The sequence below is a fragment of the Akebia trifoliata genome, chromosome 16 (assembly GCF_017979445.1).
Source record: "Akebia trifoliata isolate Shusen 1 chromosome 16, ASM1797944v1, whole genome shotgun sequence".
Classification (NCBI taxonomy): Eukaryota; Viridiplantae; Streptophyta; class Magnoliopsida; order Ranunculales; family Lardizabalaceae; genus Akebia; species Akebia trifoliata.
In genome coordinates, this window is record NC_141390.1 from 20,562,773 (window position 1) to 20,578,027 (window position 15,255).

The window sequence follows — 15,255 nt, forward strand, 5'->3', positions numbered from 1 at the left end:
GGGCCATAAATAAAAATCAACCCATGATCAAGCATGGCCCTGCCCACAATTATTCGAGCATATTTACGGATCAGGCCAAGCTGACCCGTAAATATTCTATATATTATATATAAATAAAAACTATAATATATTACAAATAAAAACTAGAATCAGTTATTGGGCCAATCCGTCACCTAACTATCCTAGGCTCCCAAGCCTGAACCCGGCCTTAAATATGAAATGGGCTTTTCCTAGACTGACAACTATTATAGCCTCATAACCCTAATTAAATTCGATCCACGATGGGATGGGCCAAATCATGACCCACTGACAGCCCTATGTGTTTTTGAAATCACAAATAGGATTTTTTCAAGGAATTGGTTTAGAAAGGTTGCATTGGGTTCTTTCCTCCAAATATATTTACCCAAAAATAAAATTTTACTGCTAATCTGACATCAACACTTTCCTTAGTAACATAGTAAGATTTTAAGCCTGATTTTGCTAAAATGGATTATCACATAAGCAATCCAACACCACAACTCGCTAAGTTTAATAAATAATATAAAAAAAACTCAGATCCCGAAAAAAAATTAAAAACCAATTTCTTTTGAGCTTGATCCAAGGTTTTTAAAACAGATGACTACCAAACTCCCAAACTTAAAATTAGAATTAAACGGAGAAAAATGACTTTTTTGGAAAGAAAAAAAAATTTCTTCAAAGTTCATAGAATTTTGTCCTCTACAATTCTTAAGTATCTGATAACATGTTTTTGGATGCCACAAGGTGAGCCCAAGAACCCTTAGTAGTAAGGCTAGTAGGACTCATTCAATAATTTATGGATTCAAAAATAAGTAAACAATAGTTAACAAGCGTAGTACATGAATGTGGAAACTAAAAATCCACTTATGGATGCATCCCCATGGGTGGTGACATCTCTACATGAGAGTGTTCAGATTCTCTCTAGCAATCTACATGGAAAACCTATCTGAAAAAACATGTTAACTTGGTAAGGCCGGGGAGCTGATATGCATCAAAATTAGTAGAGCCTTGTAATATGGGGATTCGAACTCATTTCATTCGATTGTGTCTGATGATTTACAAAGAAGACAACTCAACTTCTTGAGTGCAAGGACGGTAGGCCACGAACGTGTTGTCATTGGCGAAGGAACCAGTGTTGAAACATGTAATACCTGTGTACTTGAATGCTTTTTGCTCACTTCTGTCCCCCAAAACTATCTGTACACGTGTAGATACATTAACTCATTTTAGGGTTAAATGAGAGTGAAATCAACAGGAGAACTTAGGTTTCAAGGTTAAGGAGGTTTGTGAGAAATCACATGAATGTAACGAGTAGAACTTCAACAGAAACGCTTTCCTGACTAAGGAAACAAGGTCTTACCAAGGCTCATCTACCGTCAAAACAAAACCTCGAGATTTGTTACGATGCTTTTTTCCTTATCAAGTAGGGCTAGTCAGACTCAAACTTCAATGGTTCATTAGCGGCCCCCAAAACCAGGGGCAGATTTACAGTGGGCGGCACTTGCCCCCCCCCCCCCCCCCCCCCAAAGAATTTTCAAAGTCTATGGATTAGTGAGCTATTGCAACAGATTTTAGTGGCGGACAAAAAATCAGCCACCATACCCCCCCAACCAACCCACCCACCCAAAAAAAAATTTAGTTGTCCCCACAAAAAAATTTCTACTCTTGGTTGCCCCCCACATGGGCAAAATCATGGCTCCATGCCTGCCCCAAACCATATTCTTCCATAAATGTCCCCAAAAGGGTAATCATTTGTCTTTTAGTATAAATAATAATAAAGGAATAAGTTTTATTGCAATTGTACAATGGCATTTTTGTAAATAATAGACTTTAAGATATTAATGAAAAATGCCATTACACTGACTATAAGACCTTCATTTTTCACTAAAGCAAATAAAGTAAGATTATCCTTTTGGAGGCAATTATGGAAGAAATATGGTTTTGGAGATTGCAAACGTCCGATTGAAGTCCTCGATGTTAGCATCCCCATATATTAGGGTTCTGGGAGTTAGAGAGATGGTATTGGAATTGCTGCCCCTTTTAAAGAAGGCAAACAATTTGTTTTTTTCCTTTGTTAAGTTTAAAACAACAGCATGATTTAAACAAGTAATCAAATAATATGAACATAACTAAACAAGATATGAGTGAAATTACCGTATGTGGGGTCGGATACAAGCGTAGGCAATGATCATAATTCCAAATAATGGGCTGTACAGTGAGAGGGAGGGGGCACAGATGGCTTTGATGAGTAATGGTGGCAACAAGCTGCAATAAACTCAAATCCCATTTGTCTCAGAAGTCAGAACCCATTTGCAAGCAAAGCAACTGATTGCTCTTCATGGTAAGAAAGAAAAGGAAAAAAAATAAAAAAAGATTCAACTCACATGCTCAAAAGGATCACTGGTTTCTTCCGTTGAAGGTGGAATCAGACAGGAACGTCGCATTCTATACAGGAGATCTTGACGGAAAAATACAATTTCTTGGGTGTAAAACTTGATTCTGAGTTTAACAAAAATTTATAAGCCATTTATGTCATAAAAAATAAAAAATAAAAGCAGTTTTAGAAAATTTCATGAAAACTGTCTACTTGCCCTAGCATGTTCATTTCCACACTCCATATTGTCATTTATTTTTTATGGCTAACGAGTAATTCATGTTTGTTTTATGAATTCCTTAAATTCCAAGTAACTTTCCTTGCTATTACCATCCTTCTTAGGAATATTTACATCATTTCTACATAAATACCTTATCCCCATGTTGAGTCAAAATTCCCAATATACCTTGGCATCAAAATTTAATTCCTTACCTCAAGAAAATAAATTAAATAATATAGGGAAATTTTAATTGGATAAGTTTATATTTATACATACAAAAAGTCAATTCAGATATTGGTTGGTTATTCCAAGTAGGATGAAATTTAAAATAAACGTAGTAATATAAATATGATTACATATAAAAAATAGATAAATGGGTAATGCTTAGGTAAAATTTTATAGAAGTAGCGTTTTCTAAGATATACCTTTTTATTTTGATGCAATGTACTTAATGTCACATGAATGCTATTAATTATTTTCATTTGTAATTTTAGTGGTTCTGAATCATCTTCTCAAGTACCTAAATCAACATGTAACAAAATGCTTGAGCATTCATTTCCACACTCCATATGGCTGTTATTATACCTTGTTGGTTTATGATTGTATTTACATGCTTGTTTTATCATTTCCTAAAGTTTTAAACAATATATCAATAATAGGTAGAATATTCCCTTCCCAAGACATCAAATCATTTCTCAACAAGGAAATTTAAAACATTTCCCATAAGAAAGTCAAACTAAATATGTGCCTTTTGTAATTGTGTGAGTATATGCATCATAGAAAGCCAACTTAAGGGTAGCTTGGTCATTCTAGAAAATGTTAATATTTAAATAGAAATGAATAAGACACTCTTGTGTCGCTTCTAATAACATAAAAGTACTTTTCATGACAAGCCTAACCCCAGTATAACTTCTACTATGAGATGCATATAATAAATATAAAAAATCCTGAGAATTTCATTCGAAGTACTTTCAACTAAAATGCTATAGGGGAATGCTAACGTCCAAGACCTCATAGGAACATTAGTATTCTCCACCATATTCACTTTCCAATAAAACCCCTACCCATTTTGTCTTTTAGTGAAAAAGATAAGGGCATGTTGAACTTTTAATAAATGTTTGTTTACATAATAAATGCTTGTTTTTTACATAATAAATGATAAGAATATTTTAGTCTTTGAATTTAAATACCTTGTTGCAGTAAATGGTAAGGGAATTTATTATATAAACAAGCATTTATTATGTAAAAGACCAACATCACCCGTCTTTTTCACTAAAAGACAACGGGCAGGGATATTATTGGAAAGTGAATGTGGTGAAAATGCTAACATCCCCATGAGGTCTTGGACGTTTGCATTCCCCATATATATATGACCTGGGTTTAAATGGGTGAAAAATCAATCAGAGAGTCTGACCTGCATGGATTACTTGAGAATATGGCATTAGGAATGTGTTTTTGGAGCTCTTCCGTCAAATATTTTGGTAATGCACACCTCGGCAAAACTGTTGATGGACCTACAAATGCCAAAAAGTAGAAAAAAAAATGCCCAAGTGATGCAGCTGCATAAATAAAGGAAAGAAGTGATAAAAGAAAAAATAAATTTTGGTAAATTTAGTATACCTGCATCATCAGGACCAGGAATAAATAGAAAACGACTGTGTTCCTTTAATCGTGGATGGGCTCCAATCATTTCCCCGAGCTTTCCAAATTGCAATCTGCATGCCCAGCTCGGTAACATTATCTTTTTATTTGCAACCAAGCATCAAAAAACAAAACTAAATAACATAATATTATGCAAAGGGTCTCACCGAAGACTTGAGAAAGAATTGAAAGATATGTTACATGGGCGAGAGCAAAAATTCCCCATGAAGACGAATAAGGAAGGAACTACCTCCACATTCTCATAACCATCCAGTACAGTGGCTAGCTTTTCCATAGTCTTTTCTTCAGATAAAACAAAGAAACAACTTTGAGAATAAGCAAAATGAATCATAGAAGGACCCCAAATAAAAAACTAACACTTTGGATTACCTCTTCATTATCCAACCAAACATCGGAGAGGACGATAAACATGTCATTCACTGCCTTCTTTTCCAGTCCTGAAAGTCTGAGCTATTGACATTTGAAAAGAAAATAGCCACATCAATTCCCAACTACTTCAAGAACTTTGAATTACAAAGTACGATGTACGAGTTATAAATTGGTGGTAGTTATCAATGAAGGTCAAATGAAGGATACCGTTTCTTCCATTGATAAAGTACCACCACCAAAGAAGTCGAATCCCACAAGTAATGCAAGTGACTCATCCCTGGCCTCCAAAGGAGGAAATCCACATGTATTGACCTACATAAAATTTCAGAACAAAGCATTAAATTTCAGAACAAAGAAAGTTTAATCATATGCTTTGAAGTAACCAAATTGGCAGTTCTTGAGCATAGCTATCTATTCAAATTCGATGATTGCATTAAATACCTCCTTGTCAACAAAATTCAACAATGACCTACATACATACATACATACATACAACTCACAATCTATATTACTAAGGCAATGCAAAATGGACATGCTAACACTACAAAGCAGGTATACTCAGGAAGACCATCTAGGACTAGACTTCAGTGAACCTCTGTACAGTTCTATAGCCACCATAGATTTCATAGGTGTTCATGAAGAACCTGCTTAATAGAAGGCTTGCTTGAATCTGGACTTGTCTATGGAAGCCGAGCAGGTTTGAAGTCTTCAACAATTTTAAAAAACCACAAGATTGTCTTTAATAAGGATTACTTTGAGTTTTCATGAGCACAAGCACCACATTTATCATTAGTGGTGCCTAAATCACATCCTTAGATTTTGTTACTAGACTACAATAAGCCTTTTAAACAGAAAAAGAGAGAAAACCCCCTCTGCTATGCTCTAGCTGTGATACTTCTACTGCTCACCACTACAAGACAGAAAACCCCTTCCATAAAAAATTATACTTGTTTTAAGAGATGACCTGTTAGGTGGTGGTTGTTATCTAATGCAGAAACCATGAAAATATTAACGTTGAGGAACTAATTTGGTTGCAGCCCTTAAAAATGCTTGGTAGTAATAAATGCAACTAGGTTAGAGTCACATTTTTTTTGGGATGTATTATGATCATCCAAGAAGAAGGGTTTCAATTTATTCAAATGAACGATTTTAACACCGATTGATTCTAAAAATTGATTGAGAGTCGATCATTCGGGCCTTTCAATTTATAAACGTGGATCTCGGACCTATGAATGGGAATATCTCCAATACTCACAAAGAAAAAAGAAAGAAAAAAAGAAAGTGATTTTGACAAAAAAAGAAGTGACTCAAACAAAAAGAGAAGTGACTTAGACAAATCATGTTTGTCGATAGCCTCAAACCAATCAATCGAATATTGATTAATGTATAATTGATCAAATATTACTTGAAAATATCTCTTCTGCTCAGAATGAAATTTTCCATATGTTCCTAGAAATTCTTGCTCCCGTTGGACCATTTGTATTTGTATGCATCAAGATCCCAATTCATGGGATCTCTTAGTCTGAGAAATAAGAGGAACCAATCATTTCTACTCTTTCAAATCCAATAAATGTCAACTTACAACTATAGGAAAATGATAAGAGGGTAATCCATCCTAAATTCTCCTCAAATCTCCTACAAAACTCAAAGCAGGTATGTGGAAATATAGAGTGAAAAAGAATCTAACCTGAAAAATACCACTTGGGAGCAGCTCGCCTTCTGCTACAATTATGGTGTTCTCCACAAAAAAACCCGAAGTGATTTTGTGTTACGTGTCAAAGAAAATGATCATTTCATTTCTCCCATTTTGAAAGCAATGGCAGTTCAAAAAAAAAAAAAAAAAACTAAAGAGAAGCAAGGATTTGTGAGAATCAAGCAAATAAAAGGATCAGTATAGATATAGATGCCACCAATTTCATGGTTAGTTCAATTTAAGCAGATTTTCACAGAAGTGCTACCCTCCAGTGAGAGGTTAAAAACGAAGGAGTCATAAGATTGTCCCAACAACAGACTGTTATTTATTTATTTATCTTTTAAAGCAAATTGATGACCAATTATAGCACTGAATTCATCACCAGCTCCAGGGGTACATCAACATCACAGAGGCAACACCAATATTGAATTCTAGTAGTGAGAACCGAGTGTTGAAAGAACTATACAAGTGAAGAGTACAAAACCGACCCTAAGGCTTCAATGATGATGACAATGAGCACACAGCAGATTATGTGGTCAGGCAAGCTTAAAATGAACGTAGGTCAGGTGATAAACCAAACGGAATTAAGCCAACTCGCCTGGCTACAGAGTAGAGAATGGATTTGGTTTATGTAAAAAATCATAAATCCTGGATTGTTTTGTTATTAGCAATCCTGAATTGACCATAGCCCAGAACTTATATTGATCAGCTAATACAGCCAGATGTTCAAGACTACAAAAGAAAAACTAAGATGGCTAAAAGACGGCTTAAACATACAAACAAAGAATAAATGTAGTAAAATTGGACAATTAAGAATCTAAGAGGTATCCTACTTAATGTATGTTCTAGACCAGTTGATAGGGATTCTCATGCGTACAGATTGGCAGTTCAAAAGAAAGAACAATTTCCATGATTATTGATCAATGCACCAGATTTGCATCATGTTTAAATATATTTTTAACCTGATGAGTTAGGACTATGTAATTATGTATCGTGACATTCTTTATTCTACATCATGTAAGAGAAAATTTCAGATCACAATTATAAACACGAAGCCCTCAACACTTTATAATAAAAAAAATTATAATATAAGACTTGTGCCAAGGATATTGCATTGGATAAATTGACTGGTACTGCTGCAGTTAGATCTTCCAAGTAGAAATGGCCATCTTCCAACTGAGATATTACACCCATGATCCACCTCCTCCCGGTGTGCCCAATTAGAGATTGAATTGGAGATATCTGCAATGAAATATCAGGTAACACTATGTTAGAACTATAAATCCTTCCATGCATCAACCACATACCATGATGTTCGCTATCATTACATGTCATCACCATTTACAATGCCTGACAACATGAATCACATTTTCCCCTTTAAGAACCATATGTTCCATTACTAAACTTAAAAGCATGTCAGTCGTCAATCACAATCGAGTCTCCTTTATTTTATTACCTACTGAGGCTACCCCTTGATTCTCTAAGATGGATTCTCATATCTAATTAATCCTACATTCTCGTTGCCTGACACATGCATGGTTTTTAAACTCGTCCGAGACTGAGACGTATCGTCCGAGTTAACTCGGTATCGCAGCTTAACGATACCAACTCACAATGAGTCATGAGACAACCGCGTATCGTGAGATATGCGAGTCGTCTCGGACGATATTTTCGCAAAACTCGTCCGAGACGAACGAGATATTACAGATTTTACATTAACTCGCGAGACAAACGAGTTGTATCGGACGAGATTTTCAAAATCTCGTCCGAGTTAACCGAGACAACCGAGTTTTGCGAAAAAAAAGTTAAAAATGAAAATTTCTATTTTATTTTTACAAGCAATAGCTATTGAATGATATTATTACTTTCTTGTGATAAATACTTAAATGTATTTTTGATAATTTGTTTTATCTTTTCTTTAGAAGTTTTTTGATGAAAATTTCATTAGAAATTTAAACTAATCTTTAGGAAACATGTGTTTTATTTAATGGGTAGTGCTCAATGACTAACTTTTTGGCAAAACATTCTTCAAAACATGAGTTAGAAGTTTTGGAATGGGCTGATTTTTGGTGAGGATGATCTCTATGGTGAGGAGATCATCCTCACAAAAAATCAGCCCATTCCCAAACTTCTAACCCATGTTTACAAGTTGAAAAATCGTGGACCGTCCATTTTTTGTAAACTATTTTTTATGGGGTTAGAAGTTTTGGAATGGGCTGATTTTTGGTGATGATAATCTCCTCACCGTAGAGATCATCTTCACCAAAAATCAGCCCATTCCAAAACTTCTAACTCATGTTTTGAAAAATGTTTTGCCAAAAAGTTAGCCATTGAACGAGACCCTTATTTAATTACCTTGAATTTGATTGATAGGTATATTATGATTTTTTTTTTAATTATATATTTTTTGGGGGGTTCATTTTTTAATAGGAATCAATTCTGAATTTTTCCTGAATTTTTCAGATTTTTTCAGATTTTTTAAATGGTTAAAAACCATTGTTTTAATGTTGAACGAGACGACTCAACGAGACGAGACGTATCGTCCGAGTCAACTCGGTATCAGAGGTGAACGAGACGAGACCAAATACCGAGTTTAAAAACCATGGACACATGTCGTTAAAGGGTATTTCAGTAATTCCAATAAGATTTGCCCAAAGCATTATCTTTTAGGATGATTTAATCAAATTGGTGGTTTAAAATTGCAAAATTACCGTTCCAAGCCAATATTCATTTAATCCCGAAAATGGTAATTTGCCATTTCCAACATTACTTTCTTTCACTGTTTATTACATTTACTGCTTTATAAAGTGGAATTTTCTTTTTACCGTTTACTAAAACAGGTAATATATTTTCCATTTTATTATTGCTAAGGTAACATAGAGAAATTTGTTCCTAAATGGTAAATTGCTGTTGTATCCTCAAAAGGCAATTTTTCAATTTTTCTCTGGCATTTTCGTAAAATCTTTCTATCTCTAAATAAATGAAAATGAAATTTAAAAAAAAAAAAAAAAAATTGATGCTTCATACATCATACCTCAGTGCTTCCACTGCCAGAATGAGACATTTCGGGATCGAAAGCAGGTTTAGAAAAATGGGGATCACGAGAAAGCCTCTGAAGCAGCAATTGAAACCTATCCCTGTATAAAACAGCTTTGGCGGAAGCTTCACCATGGATCGGAAGCTTACCTGTATGCCTACAACAAGAATGATCACAAATCACAAATTCCAACTAATCCCTAAAAGAATTCAACATACCCTATTCAAAATTGAACCGCAAAACTACAATTTCGAGCATAAAAAAATGTTTTTTTTTTTTTGGGAGACGTACTCGTAGAAAACCTTCTTGATTGGATCATAGCAAAATTTGGGGATAAAGAAGGAATCGATTATACGAAGATGGGATCGATTACTGGAACTAGGACTAGCTTCGACAGCGGCTTCGGCTTCTAATAGAAGACTGATGACTCGATGTATAGAGTCTTTGTCGAGAATGGAGGATTTAAGGGATTCTTTTTCGATTTCGTCAAGGAGAAGATCGATGGCTTCGTCTTCTGCGTCTTCGAACTTGCTCAAGAAGGAGAGAATCTCTTCCAAAGCCTCCATTTTTAGGGTGTAACCTCTGATCTTCAGCTTTCGATGAACTTTCTTCCTCGTTCCGGTTCCCATCTCTCTCTCTCTCTCTCTCTCTCTCTCTCGCTTGCTCTCTCTGGGAAATGGCGGGAAGAACTTAGAAGACGTTTCTAAAATGGCGGGAAAGAGCCAAAGAGGTGGAGTGAAACAAGACCACGTGAAGTTTTAAACCTAAAATAAAATAGGGTAAATTAGACACAACCCTCTATGTTTTGAAGAATATTAGAGATACCCCAGTGTGTTCAGGCTGATAAATTGTCTACCTTGAACTCAGTCTTCTCTGAAAGACTAATAAAATGACCTGAATACCATTATCTTTTTCTTGCAACAGATCGGTTCGGTACCAGATCAGTATCATTCTGATACCCATCCGAATTTTTTTAAACATATACCAAACTCAATCTGATTCAAATGGATTAATGAATATGTGAATTGAATCCAATCAGTTTCATTTCATCCTTAATCCAAAATTGATCAAGTCCGATCCAAACACACATGCCTTATTTTCAAATGACCAATGTTCAAAAAAAAATTTAAAATCTATTTTCCAACTACAATTATAGGGGAAATAAAAAAGATTAAAATGTTTAATCTATAGTATTTATATGAAATTAAGAATAAAAAAAATTATTAAAATATGTTCAGATTGAATTTTTTCATAACGGATTGGGGGTAGATTCAAAAATCCAATTTTTCATGCTTTTTCGGATCACATCGGTTTAGGTATCGAGTATATTTCGGATACTTGTAGTCTACTCAAAACCAATCATGATTTTCAATCTTTATCTACTTTTACTTTTATACCTCAAGGCAAGATAAGATATTTGGGAAAATAGAAATGATGAAATTTTGAATAGAAAAATCTAAGGTTTTATAAAGGATAAAAGCAAAATTGAAAACACTGGATTGAGGATTTAAAAAAATAAAAAATAAAAATTGAAGATGATGGATCTCGAAAACAAAAAAATGTACAAGTTGAAAATGAGGGCACTTATGTCATCTAGTAATAGTCTATATGAGAAGACCAAAGTCAAGACTAGACAGGGCGGATTTAGAGTGGGGGCTGTCTCGACCAAAACAATCCGAAACATTCAAACTATGGTTTGCTTTAACACGAGAGGAAATACTAAAACAAAATCTTCCTAAGATTTCCTTTCGTACAACTAGAAATTATGTACATACAAAACCAGAAAATAAATATATAAAGGGAGATCAAAATTTGAAAACTGTCTCCAATTTAATTAGCAGTACACCATGGTCCACAGTATCAATAAGGTGGGTACCATTTTCACCTGATTGAAGAATGCCAAGCCAAGTAATCCTTCTACACAACACGCCGATGGGAAATGAGTCATCGGAACTATCATGATTCTTCCTTGGCATCACCATCGATGCTCTGCCTAGCCAAAAGCACCCTATCTAGAGTCTGGTCTGGGACACTGATTCCGGTAGTTTCCATCTCTGCAACAATTGCAATTGCTGCATCGAGTTCACCGAGATCAAGACATAGCGAGATGATTTCATCATACAAGGGGCTGCGGCAAAATACGAACCAAAATAAAGTAAAAAAGATATCAGTAAGGTTATGTGAGAAGTGTCATTCATAATCATAGAAGTTTTAGATTGTTAAACAAAAGAATCTACTAATACAATCAGCCAATAGTTTGACACATTACAAGTCTGTATCCCTAGTTCTTCAATGTAGATGGTTAATTGATAAGCACGCCTTTTCAATCAGAAAACATGTTTTACGTTTTTTTTTTTTAATTTCACGAACGTGCTAGCACTTGCATGCATTTAGTTTTCCTTTGTATGTAGGAAGTTCGATGATCCTCCAATTGACAACCAACACCGTAATTCAAAAATATGGACACTAGAAAGATGAATATCATATTATTGTCTTCAGGCACAGATTTCATGAACAAATCTACATTACAAATCACTAAAACAAGGGAGAATTACCTTTGACTTCCTCCCTCCAACTTTCACTACTCGTCTCCCTTCCATATATCCTCAATTCTCCACTGTCTTTTAACCCTAACCCATTTTGTACTAGTCCACAAGAAAAATAAAAAAGACTCCAATGATCCCTCTAAACCTTTGTGTATCACCACTTTTCCATATCATTACTACCAGGGTCGTACACCATGATGTGCTCCAACAGAAACAATGATGCCTGCAGGGGTGACAAGGCATGTGGAGCTGCTATGAGAGTACATAAAAGATGTACTCCCAGGATGAGATGGTGAAGTGAATGTGAACTAGATGAGAATATAAACTGACATCCATTTAGGATGTAATTTGTCTCGGGTTGGTGGGTAGGTTGCAATGAAGAAGTTCACTCAAAATTTTACCCAACAGAAAGGAAAGTAGAGATGATCGATTCATGGCTTCGTCCAAAAAGAGAAAAAAAATTTAAAAACGAACATCTTCCAATCCAAGCACTCGAAGTAGAAGAAGCTATGGCAGCTGATTTCCCACCAAAAGATTTCAAGGACATTTTCAAGAGAATGATGGAAACCGGCATCACACCAATGCTATAGCATGAGTAGCAACCACAGAAAAAAAAATGGCTTTACCAAAGGAGCAATGAAATTCTTTGGTCGATGAGGAGAAACTGTGAATTCCCAAAAAAATTGTTGTGAAAAGGCTTTTAAAAGGCCTTGAAGCTTGAAACAGAGGATTTTTGGAAAATGTAGGGAGAAGTATCCATGCTGACATGTATCAAAGTCCTATTAAAATTCATTTAGTTTCTTTTCATTTTTGTTTACTTAATTAATTGTTATTGTAATTCCATTATAAAATTTTCATATGGAAAATTTACAGCATTATGTTCATTTATGCTCTTCTCTATAGGTGAATGATACAACTCATAAGATTACCCATTATACAATCCATTATAATCCTTATTATTGCATGAAAATCGTCATCCCTTCTAAATTATTTAGATATATGGGGAAACAGAAACCTAAAAACTTCCATCATGTCCCCTCTATTCTAGGATTCTAGCTTCATGGCAACCTCGAAATTGCAGCTTCTTCGTTTCCCTAAAAGCTATCATTGCATACTCAAATAAAACTAAGTACTCAAAAATATAGTTATACCCACATCAAGAATATGGTATGAAGCAGCAGTTTTACCTAATACAATATAACTTTAGAATGAAACAAGTCTGGAAATGAATAACTAAAAAGGTAAAAGTTGCGGACAATCGATAATAAGAATAAAAATTATTGTTATGTTCTAGATGTCTCATTTGGTAATTTATAAGTTCCACAGAGCCTTTGATTTGCCAAAAATATCCAAATATTCTGAGAATATTCTCCCCTTCACAATGGACAACTACATGAATATGTTTTCAGGAGAGGATAAATTGCAATATAAATCCTCTGTAAAAGTGGTTTAAGCAAGGAACTTGAACTTACCCCCCAAAGGCATAACCGAGACTGTGTGTAGTCTGTAGGATTTTCAAGAAAGCTGAAGGGAGTGGAGCTCTTATGGCTGCCCGTAGTATCATGGCACAGTCCCCAATAGTAGGCGTTCCACCCAATTCGATAACCTGAAACATTAATTAAGCATTTTCTAATCAGTTTAGAAGAACATGCAGTGAAATTTAACACTCTTCTTTTAACTCAAGTTAGACCTGAACCACTGAAATCCTCGAAGGAATCGAACTTCGAAATGTTAAGTAACTCCTGATTTAACTGAAGTGTTTAGTGTAATAAGGGCTCAAAGATTTAAAAAAAAAAAGGGTTGGGGGGGGGGGGAAGACTTGAGACAGAGAGCCAGGAAAAGTAAGATGAAAATTACTAGTCAAGTTCCTTTAGAGCCTCCAGTAACAAGCATGCTAAGTTTATGAACATGGATGATTACAAGGGATTAGCTTTTTCTGATCGGCATCAGAACTAAGCCTTTCAAGGCCATCTTGCATCCATATATTCCAGGAGATTCTAACCAATGCTAGAAGCCTAGAACAATATATACTTGTACCTAATAATTTATTTGACAAACAAAACCAACTAAATGAAATAACACTTTATGTAGATAAGATGATATTAATGAAAATAATTGAGCAGAAAATGCATTTCTATTGTAAGAGGAAGAAGTAAGCAACTGCACGAAAGAGGATTAGAGCATGCCTTCAGCATCACTTTGATTGCCAATTCAACTTCCCATTCTTGTGACCACTTTCGTGGATGTCTCGACTTTATTTCTCTCTCCCATGTCCATCCCCAAACATCTGCAATGGTATACATGTCTGATACATCAAATATTTTTCTCTCTCTCATCACCTTAAATGCTTCATGAAGGTCCTCAGGAAACCAGTCTTCATCATCAGAATCCTGCATGCGCATGCCACGAAATTCAACAAATTTCTTAGTCAAAGAAGGGAAACAGAAGCATGTTACAGCCATCTACAATTACTTGTATGGAAGAAATGAAAAAATGATAAATCATTAACCAATAAATGAAAAGTTGAGCGCATCAAGAAATGGAACTGAGCCTTTTATTCCAAATGAACCTAGCAACTGAGCTTTTTCTCCATTTGAATGTAACAAACTTCTCATTCAGCATCTAAAACTTCTTAAATTAATTGGTCGCATTACACACAGAGTAACTCTACGCAAATTGCATTATTTACAAAATGCAAAAGCACTGGATATAGATGAAAATGATCATCCTATGTTTCCCGGGGGAAAGATGCCTACTCAAAATGTGTTTAAACCATCAGAACAGACTAATTCCCAGTTTAAAAGTAGCTGAAAACCATGTGCTTCTGTTCTATTAGTATTCGCATGCTTGCATTCACACTTGCAAACAAGTAACTACGCATGTTGCAATATGTAACCTACACAATATTTAGCACCTTTCCCTGTACAAATTGATGCTAGCAAGTACAAATGAAAGTACAATAACAATTGCAAAAAAGGCTGCACTTTTTATTTATAAAGTTTATTTAATAATATTGCATATGTATATAATAAAACACAACTGAGTTGGAACAGTTTTATGCGACACAAATGTCCAATAAACTACAGTGTTGTTGGAGACAAACCTCTCATCATCTACAGTTTTGTGGGTTAAACCTTCCATCAAACTATAGTGTCATGAGACCCACTTTATCATTTATTCTTCACCTCCTCTAATTTCACTATATTTTCTCTTCTACCCCTTTAATCCACTTTATTATTTTTCATCTTTTACCCCTTTAATCCAAGTTTTTTTAATAATACCCCTCCAACTCTATTTTTTCCACTATTTCCCCTTAACCTGAAAGAGGATGCCCCC

The 15,255-nt window shown here is 34.9% G+C and overlaps 2 protein-coding genes across 3 annotated transcripts in view; both read right to left on the reverse strand.

The window, feature by feature from the left end:
- Nucleotides 1-636: 636 nt before the first annotated feature.
- DPB2 (DNA polymerase epsilon subunit B2) lies at nucleotides 637-10,492 on the reverse strand. The gene is made up of 12 exons (XM_086429067.1): nucleotides 9,665-10,492; nucleotides 9,371-9,530; nucleotides 7,446-7,578; nucleotides 6,331-6,407; nucleotides 4,851-4,955; nucleotides 4,644-4,724; nucleotides 4,421-4,551; nucleotides 4,233-4,327; nucleotides 4,027-4,126; nucleotides 2,403-2,517; nucleotides 2,173-2,283; nucleotides 637-1,215 (listed from the first exon to the last, which is right to left on the reverse strand). The coding sequence occupies exons 1-12, from the start codon at nucleotides 10,000-10,002 to the stop codon at nucleotides 1,075-1,077; spliced, it is 1,587 nt and encodes a 528-aa protein (XP_086285193.1). The 5' UTR covers nucleotides 10,003-10,492; the 3' UTR covers nucleotides 637-1,074.
- The window catches only part of PTAC3 (plastid transcriptionally active 3), a 32,247-nt gene continuing 26,384 nt past the window's right edge, over nucleotides 9,393-15,255 (reverse strand). The window contains exons 11-14 of one of the 2 annotated variants that reach the window (XR_015173901.1): nucleotides 14,106-14,309; nucleotides 13,392-13,525; nucleotides 11,259-11,501; nucleotides 9,393-9,530 (exon numbers count right to left, since the gene is read on the reverse strand). Coding sequence is in view for 1 of the 2 variants with exons in the window: in XM_086429066.1 (XP_086285192.1) it covers nucleotides 11,330-11,501; nucleotides 13,392-13,525; nucleotides 14,106-14,309 (510 nt within the window). In the remaining variant the exon portion in view is untranslated. Of the gene's footprint in view, nucleotides 9,531-11,090; nucleotides 11,502-13,391; nucleotides 13,526-14,105; nucleotides 14,310-15,255 lie in introns of those variants that run through there. The other variant, XM_086429066.1, reaches the window with a different exon arrangement.